This window comes from Hoplias malabaricus, chromosome X2 (assembly GCF_029633855.1).
Source record: "Hoplias malabaricus isolate fHopMal1 chromosome X2, fHopMal1.hap1, whole genome shotgun sequence".
NCBI lineage: Eukaryota > Metazoa > Chordata > Actinopteri > Characiformes > Erythrinidae > Hoplias > Hoplias malabaricus.
The window spans coordinates 21,424,585-21,434,641 of NC_089819.1; the positions used below are offsets into that span (position 1 = coordinate 21,424,585).

At 40.8% G+C, this 10,057-nt stretch overlaps 1 protein-coding gene across 1 annotated transcript in view; it reads left to right on the forward strand.

The window, feature by feature from the left end:
* Positions 1-8,093, forward strand: part of LOC136676980 (transmembrane protein 8B-like) — a 228,200-nt gene extending 220,107 nt beyond the window's left edge. The window contains exon 13 of the mRNA XM_066654310.1: positions 6,031-8,093. Coding sequence (XP_066510407.1) covers positions 6,031-6,366 — 336 coding nt within the window. The 3' untranslated portion in view covers positions 6,367-8,093. The remainder of the gene's footprint in view (positions 1-6,030) is intronic.
* Positions 8,094-10,057: the final 1,964 nt, after the last annotated feature.

A 10,057-nucleotide genomic window follows, 5' to 3' on the forward strand; every position in this document is an offset into this window, starting at 1 on the left:
AGTTACATCACCAAGAACAACTTTTACAATCAATTTTGATCCTGTAACTTTTTTTTAATATAGCTGAATATTATTAGCTTTTTATTAAAAAGCTCAAATATGGGTTAAATGAAAATAACACCTGCTGGCACAATTCAAAAAGTAAATTATTAGCACAAATACTCATCCAGCTCATCTTAGAGGCATTGGATGATGCCTCATCACTTAGTGTGTGGGACAAAGTTTGGCTTATGTGATGTCAGGTCTTCCACAAGACCGGAGCTAGCGATAACATCATTCACCTCGATAAAGACACCTCTGAACCCTGGGGTTCAGAAGGCTAAAGGGCTGTTTCACGGAGGTTCTGACTAACATATCACACAGGTGCAGATGCTGTGGTGTTTTAGGTTGCCATGGAGATGGTAATCGTAATTATTCTGCAATTATTTACACCCTGACAGTTCAGAATAGGCAGGATATGGGTTTTTGGACCTTTACAATACTGTATAATGTTGTATCTTGTGGCCAGAATGCGGTCAGAATATCCTCATATATCTTCTCTGCTCCAGATATGAATTTGTGATAGAGGCTTTTCTAATGCATGAGCATGAGCGAGATGGTCTAGTGTGTGATATATAAGCATCAGTCATGTGCTCCATAATGAACCTGCGAACAACAAAATCCAAATCATGTCACTGGGTAGAAACGCTCAAGTTAATCAGCAGTTAATTAGTGGGTTCTTCTGTGAATCAGCTGCTTTTCAGAACACAGAAATGCAAGAGAGAACTTCACAATCCAAAGAACATTGCAGTTCAGGAGAGGAGTTTTATGAGTTTGCTGTAACATTGCTGTGAGGATTTGATCGTATCCAGCCATGAAACAATAAGGTGAAATGTGATTGTTTTCTCACACTCCCAGCTTGGTAGCCTACTGTGACTGGGGGAGCCACAAATCAATTAGATTGCTCTGCACAATTAAGGCAAGAAAGTGCAGGTAAACACAAGAACACATTGTGTCAGAAGAAGACTAAGGCAAAAACGCAGGAGAAGACTTCTAGGACACGAGAACAACATGCCAGACGTAGTGTAGTAGCTGTGTGGGAGTTGGAAAGTGCGGAGTAGGGTGATACACAGCGGAAAAGTAATCTGAAATTCCATTAAAAAAAAAAAAACCTTTCCATAGAAAATTCATAATAGCTGTCAAGGTTCATCTGTATTTTTCTGACTTACTTCACAAATAGAGGCATATTTATGAGAGAAAGATGCAGGTTTATGCAACAGTGGTGAGACAGTAGCTAAAATTTTAAATCTAAGTGCAGCACCATGCAGCTGTACTGTGATGGCGAGAAAGGCATTTTCACTGTTAATGGTGTGATTCAAGTCCAGAGAAACAACTTTGGGAGTGGGTGTATACAGTCAACGTTTGAAAGCAAGGACACACCGTCCATAGCACTATTCTGAGGGAGTATGTGAGAAATAGCACCCCTTGTGGTGTAATCCTTATTCAGGAGTACCTGAGTCTGCATGTGAGTGAGTGAATATATCTGTATGTGATGGAGTGAGTATGCTTGTGAATTACTATGTCAGCGACTACTGGAATATTACCACTGCACTACACTACCTACACTATTCGACTCTACTCATTTTGTTTTGTAGCTGGTACCTGGTTCCTACTACGACCCATACAAAATATTTTGTGTTGTATACCTGCATTTTGTCGTTTAGAGGGACTCCCTGGCCAATCGGCACTTTGCAAGGTTTATACATTACAGTTTAGTCCCTAGTTGGCTCGGTTGGAACCACAACCAAAAAAATGGAACTCATTCCAGGCACCAACTTTGCAAAAAACTGATCATAGTCAAATAGTGTAGGTACCATGCAGTGGAAAAGTTACTGAACATATACAGGAGGTCCTCGGGTTACGTCAGTCCCGAGTTACGATGTTTCGTGGTTACGAACACGAAAATCATCTCCCATTTACTGCATACAGCCTTGTTTCGACTTAAATGGTTTTGAGTCGTAAACGTTGTAATGCGAATGGAAGTGTGCGCGGCGGAAGTATACACGGTTACGCGGCTCAGGACTGAGGAGGATAGGTGTTAGGATAAGTGCTTACAGTATGTTATTTACATACAGTATGTACGTATATTCAGACCTACACCGAAAATCGGTTTACGAAGCAACGTAGGAACGGATCAACGTCGTAAGTCGAGGACCCCCTGTATTGTCGCTATCCAATTAAAAACATGTACCTCCATTTTTGTCCAATTTTAGATTACTACATCATTTGAAGAGAGCAGTTGTCCTTCACATTGTGTGAAAAGGTCATGATGAATGAGCCAGTGGAAATGTTCTAAAGTTACGACTTTTACTGAAAGTTAAGGATTTATCCTTCTCCTGTGAAACTGCTAGTTTTGGAGATACATGTTTTTAATTGGACAGGGACCATATATGAATGTGCGTGTTTGTATATGTGAGCACATATGTATGTCGATGAGTGAGTGAGTGTATATGTGAGTGACTAATCTTTATCATATACAGGGGTTAGACAATGAAACTGAAACACCTGTCATTGTAGTGTGGGAGGTTTCATGGCTAAATTGGAGCAGCCTGGTGGCCAATCTTCATTAACTGCACATTGCACCAGTAAGACCATGTGCATCCAATGGTTCAAACATTGTGTCCTGAAGGCGGTGCTGTGTATCAAGACGACAATGCACCAATACACACAGCAAGACTGGTGAAAGATTGGTTTGATGAACATGAAAGTGAAGTTGAACATCTCCCATGGCCTGCACAGTCACCAGATCTAAATATTATTGAGACACTTTGGGGTGTTTTGGAGGAGCGAGTCATCAGCATCACGTAGAGACCTGGCCACTATCCTGCAAGAAGAATGGCTTCAAATCCCTCTGACCACTGTGCAGGACTTGTATATGTCATTCCCAAGACAAACTGACTCTGTATTGGCTGCAAAAGGAGGCCCTACACCATACTGATAAATTATTGTGGTCTAAAACCAGGTGTTTCACTTTCATTGTCCAATCCCTTGTATTTATTCCTATAGTCACTCATTAATTCATATTTGCTCACTCATTCAAATCCAAACTCACTCAAATATACGCCCTTGTACACTGTATGTGACTGAGTGAATGAGTATGTATTTATGTGAGTGAGTGAGTAAATTAAAAGTGGTTGCACTTAATAAGCTCCATCATTAGCAGTCAGATAGCTTTTGATGCTTCTTAGAGCAATGTTTTGCATCAGTGACGATGTGTATTCAGTCAGTTGCATCCTGTCTGTGTGCTGTCACAACAACATGTGAAACTATTGCATGAGCCTAAACATTATGGGCTGTGTGAACATGGAAAATGCCAAATACACTTTTCTTCTACTCTCACATGCAGAGGAAGTGCACATAACATGGGAGAGTTATTACACATGCAGCTGATTATGTATTCAGCTCTGCTGACTAAAGTTTTAGAAACTCACTACAGCTAGTTCAGTGTCATTGCCCCACTTTTTTAGGAGTATGCCAAAGCAGAGCCATCTGTCTTTCTCTGAAAACTCAAAATACTCACTATTTGCCTTGATTGGTGTAATTACAGTCAATCACTCGCCAAAAAGAGGCTGCTCCAGGATGTGTCAGGGTACATTTAAAATCCTCAGGCTCCGCTGTCTGATGTTTCAGGGACGGGGTCTGTGTGGGGACGGGTGATCTTTGGTAACCTTGTGTAAAATACTGATTTGCATTGATGGCAGTAGGAATCTGGAGCGGGATAGGAATGAAAGGCACTACCTTGGTGCTTGTATGGAGCATCTGGCAGGGCCACATGCCGGCCAAAGCTCACAGCGCAGTGCAAAAAAAAAAAAAAAACTGAGCTGTGCCTTATCTCTCCAGCTTTAAATGTTACATTAGCATTGCAAAGGGGTCAAACCATCACAGACGGTCCCCACTTCAGCGATAGGGCCTGAGAAAGAATGGTACTAAATCTTAGGAACTCTAGGTCTGGAAAGGCACATAGTTTTTTCATGATTGCATTTACAACTCTTCCCCCCGATGCGGTGAGTGCACTTGTGAAAAGCTGGTCCATGGTGAAGTGCTTGCATTACTGATAATGGCATCAATGAAAGGCCGAGTGATATGGAATAATGGACTGTGTGGTGTCGAGGGAGGGAGAGCACGTCTGTGACTGGGCTTAGTGCTCCGGCACGGAGCACTCTAACCCAGCAGTCTTCATAAATATTGCCATCTGCGGAGGTTCACGCATTTTATAGCCATGAATACACTATGCCACCAGCTTAAGTGTACACTCTTAAGTGTGGAACCTAGATAAGTCTCTCTTTTTGATTTGTTTATTGGTCCTGAAATAAACATATATTATACGGTACAACTACTAACAGTCTTACGAAAGCTAAGGTTTGGTCATGCTTTCATTCAATGTCAGGATAATGTCATTAATGTCATCCATATACTGGCCCCCTAGCCAACAATATTGGGATGCAGTGAACATATAATTCCTCAAAGTGTATACCTTTACTTTGAGGACATGGATTTGAAGCTTTGGATAAAATAAATGATACTGGGCATTAAATAGTGAAATGCATGAATGGAACACAATATATTATTTATATTCATTCATTCATTCATTCATTTCTTGCCATGGTCTGGAGCTATATGACCACAATTCTGACCTGACCCTGAACGTACAAAAACTGCAGAGATGTGATTAGACCCTTGCTAGGAGATAACTGTGTTTAAATAATAATGGAGGATTTTAATGTTGTACAAACTACACAACTAAATCATCCCACAGAAACCTTGTTTACTCCTGGTCAGTCTTGTTTCTCAAGCATCAGGTTCATATCCAGATAAAAATACAGGTATAACTGCATGTAATGTTGGGAATCTGCCACATGGACAGCAGCTTTGATATTGTTTCCTATCACCACATAAAATATGCATGAGCCTTATTTATTATTGGGGGGTACTGTTTTTTTTTTTTTCCCCAGAGTGAGCGCAGGAGTTCCAAGTGTAATGGGTCAGAAAGTGATTTTTAATTCAGTTTTATTAGAGTATAGTGTGGTTGGAACATCATAGTGATAGACTGGGGTTACAGTTCTCCAGTCGGATATAGCAATAAGACTCTTTGGGTCCAATCCCGAGTGCACTACCGAGGATTCTGGTCTCTATGGAAAGATAACACATTGGGCTCCACCATTTAATGTTCTATTCATTTTTTAGGGTCTCTGTCAGTCACAGGCCCTTAGAATCATCCTATCTCCACCTCCCCATATGGCTCCACTCCCTACATCTGTAACATGATGGAAAAATCCCTGTCAGTCTTGATAAGAGACTCTGCCACATGCCATAAATGAGTAATGAAAGTTAGTAACTTTCAAGGCTTTGCTTCTTATAAAAGTTGGAGACACAAATAAATGTTTTTAAATATTATTTTAGATCATTTTCTTTATATATTAGGTGTATGAATAAGTTATAAAATATGTTTAGGATTTTTTGAGTAGTTTATTATTGTAATTCAAAATGCAAGCATACTCTCGCTCTCAACATGTTATGGTTGTGTAGTATTCATTCATTATCTGTAACCCTTATCCAGTTAAGGGTCGCGGTGGGTCCAGAGCCTACCTGGAATCATTGGGCACAAGGCGGGAATACACCCTGGAGGGGGCGCCAGTCCTTCACAGGGCAACACACACACTCACACATTCACTTATACACTCACACCTAAGGACACTTTTGAGTCACCAATCCACCTACCAACGTGTGTTTTTGGACTGTGGAAGGAAACCGGAGCACCCGGAGGAAACCCACGCAGACACAGGGAGAACACACCACACTCCTCACAGACACCCAGAGCCCAGGTGTCTTATATTGCTTTGCACATAAACAAAGAAGCAAACCAATGAAATTAAAAACATCACTCAGACATAAGATATAATTAAAGTACGTTAATGTAAAGAGCTAAATAAATAAAGAAAAATCCACGTTATCAATGCTTTAATGCACTTTCATGTGTTTTTATGTTTACAGACGGTGCGCACGATCCGCCGCCGCCGCTGCTACCCTCCTACCTGGAAGCGCTGGGTGTTCTTTCTCTTCCCAGGAACCATGATCGCCACCTCGGCCGTGGCCCTGTATGCATTTGTGGAGACGGAGGAGAACTACTTCTACATCCACAGCATCTGGCACATGCTGATCGCGGGCAGCGTTGGCTTCCTGCTGCCGCCTCGCGCCAAACCTGACGCCAAGGTGACGCCCTTGAAGCGCCGCCGCGGCTGTGGCTACCAGCTCTGCGTCAACGAGCATGAGGAGATGGGCCTGGTGGACCCAGCCATTATCACCATCAACAGCATCTGCACCAGCTGATAACACTCCACGTGCTCCTCACACACACACACACAAACACACAGACACACACACAAATACACACGGACGTCTGTTTGCCTTTTCTCTCCTCCCTTTGGAATCGGAAAAACAAAAAAGGGAAAACAAAGCCAGAGAACTTGTCGTCACACTGTAAATACAATACGAACTGAGGGGACACGTATTCATATTCTTTTCAGTTTGTTGGTTTTATGTTTGGGTTTTCTTTGGTTAAAGTTATGGCAACACTATGTAACATTTTTGCTGGTGTGCTGGGATGGTTTTTGGTGGTGGTGGTGGTGGTATTGCACTGTTGTTTCTTTTTGAAGAATTCCAAGCTGAACATGCTGCTGCTATTTGACGGTGACTGTACAGACGTGTAATTATTATTTATTGTTTTCTTCTGAAATATGAAAAAAAGACCAAAACTATTGTGTGGTTTAGGGGATGTACAACAAGACAGCTTGGAGGTGTGGGACGAAAGACCTGTCCCAGGGTCCACATGAACAGTTTTTGTGTGCTCTTGCTTACAGTCAACAAACAGGAAATCATAAGGTATCTTTATCTTCTTTCACACAGTCACTTATTTCAACTGAATTTCAGAGCGGCTTTAGTCAATTTAATGTCAGTAAAAGAGTAAAAACAAATGGGCTCAGCACAGAGTGCTAGGCTTTATCTCGCTCTGCTCACAGCAGAGACACAGCATCAGTAGGTGTTTCAATGACAAAGAGACCTTCAAACATTTAAATTCATGAAAAAGATGAGAATATTGCTCTATTACTGCTCCATAGGTTTGAAATATTGGCTTGTTTTTGCTGTTCTTAAGATTACTTAAGATAGAACTAACTCTAAATTCAGGAGACGGCTCACTGCGTGACGAAAACACAGATCAAAAGTGCTACAAAACGAAACAATTCAAGATACTAACGAGTTTCTGTGATAATTTGAATACTGAATAAAAAAAAAAATGTAGACAAGTTAAACTTCAGCCACATACGAACAACAGTCCATTCCACCTTAAAACATGTGGGGCTCCTGAACAAAAAAAACAGAGAGATCGGTAGTTCCCCAGGGTCGTAGACGTTGCCTTAAATGGTGAATGTTACAACCCTGCAGACAGTTGATAAGCAGGGATTAGCTGAGAGGTCTTTACTATAAATGGACATATGGCTTTACATTATTAAGCAGTGATTAGACAAAGAGCAGTCAACCGTTCAATCAGAGTTCAGATGACTGCTAGAAGCAGGTAGTATTCCTATCCACTAGTGTAGTGTACACTGTCGGACACCAAGCTCATGAACACACGCAGAATTCCATAAAAATCAAAGTGTGGACTTTGGGACGGATCAGAAGACAACGATTTTCTTTTTTCTTTTAATCCTTTTTTTTCAACTTATTTCCGCTCTTTCCTGAACTTGCACTGAGACACAAAAATGTGATACTGTACATTTTTATATACATAGGTAGAGGTAAATGTCACAACATGTAAATGTATAGCTGTTACTTTGTTTTTCTCTTTTTCCTGTGGAATGTCAAACCGTTCTTTGGATCGCATTTTTATTGCCTTTGCAGAATCGCTGGTTGTGGATGTACAGAGGGGGGGAGAAAGAGATTGCATTTGCCAAGTTTTTTTTTTTTTTTTTGTACTTTTTTTTTGTAAAATCAAAGGGAAACCTCAGATAAAAATAACCTCATATTTCCTGTTGTATTCACCTGGAGAGGATCGGGTCAGAAGGGGCACCTTTTAACACATTAGCAACCGATAAAACAAATAAACATTTTATTTTTTCTGTATCTGCTGTGGCTGCTATCTCTTTTCCAGGGGAGTTTATCAAGTGAGGGGCTTGTCGGGAATCTAGCGCTCTGTGTTGGGTCTTAATGGAGGAGTGTGGTGTGGTGCTCTGGTTTATTGAGGAGATGGGAGGCTGCCAGCATAGGCCTCTGAAGAGAAGGAGGTAATAAATAATTTGTCCGGACGGAGACTCCGTTGCTCTGCAGCGTCGCAGGGACAGTGTCCGCATGGCAATGGCAACATTGCTGTTTACGACGTCAGAGAAAAGACTTCAGAACACTTCTCTATGACCTCGAGCCACTGCCAGCAGATAAGTGCAGTTCAGCTTATATGTATCTGCTCTTCTACATCTTAAATCTGCTCTTTCTATTAGGCCTTAAATATGATGATGTTATCCTTATCGTGATGAATGACTTTGCGTATGCCTTTCTGGGTATATCACAGGTACTGCCCTTCTATAACAGTGAACGGCAGCATGAATCATACAGAATAGATCAATTATTCACCTGTCAGTCGCCTGAACCTGTCTTTAGCTGCGTCTCAGTAAAGAGATGGGGGGGGGGGGGATTCAAAGTATGGTGGATATCTGTTCTCAAAAAATACAACAAGCAGAAAATAATGCATTGTTGAGTTAACTGCCTGCTTCACTTAGCGTTCACACTGACAAATTGGACAAATTGCACATCAAACAAATGTCAGGTGGAGAAAAAAAATCCAAAGAAATTGGACAGATTTTATGACACATAAAATACAACTATTTATAGAGCTACACTTCTTTAAGTTGTTTATAATGAAACAAATCTTTAAAGCAATATTTCATTCATTCATTCATTCATTCATTCATTATCTGTAAGCACTTATCCAGTTCGGATACACCCTGGAGGGGGTGCCACCTACAAACACTTGTGAATCGCCAATCCACCTACCAACGTGTGTTTTTGGACCGTGGGAGGAAACCGGAGCACCCGGAGGAAACCTACACAGACACAGGGAGAACACACCACACTCCTCACAGACAGTCACCCGGAGGAAACCCACACAGACACAGGGAGAACACACCAACTCCTCACACACAGTCACCTGGAGGAAACCCACGCAGACACAGGGAGAACACACCAACTCCTCACACACAGTCACCTGGAGGAAACCCATACAGACACAGGGAGAACACACCACACTCCTCACAGACAGTCACCCAGAGGAAACCCACACAGACACAGGGAGAACACACCACACACCTCACAGACAGTCATCTGGAGGAAACCCATTTCTACAAAATTTCCACAACCCCAAAGGTTAGATAATCACATAAAGAGGGTTAAAGGTTCTTTTTTTTTTCTATAAAATAACCAGTAACGCCACACATTAGCACAGCTGCAAACTGCATTCCTAAATCCAAAAAACACCCCTTCAAAAGTTTACATTATATTAAATAACATTGATCTGATTTATGACACGATAATATACTGTAATCTACAGGACTGTCAAAAACGTTTTAGGCACCTGAGATTATGAGATTTAAAAAGCTATTTATTTGAGCAGTCAGTGTTTATTTGCTAAAACAAACAAACAACAAATAACGGCTAACATTAGAAAAAACCAAATGACATTATTCCAGTGAGTGTAATATTCTGTGTGTGAATGTGTTGGTTTAACTTTTTCCAAATCTCTGAAAGTTTTTCCAGTTAATAAATAATTATTTTAAATAATGTGTGCAGTTGATTTAACAAATTAATGCAAATCAAGGAGAATCTGAACAAAATAATTGTTTTTCAAACTCACCTACAACTTTTTAGAAAAAAAAAAAATTTTTGTGTTGACTGTGATTATATACAACTTTATACAAGCAACACGCTTACTCAGAAGGCATTAGTTTAAATATACAGGGTGGGCCATTTATAA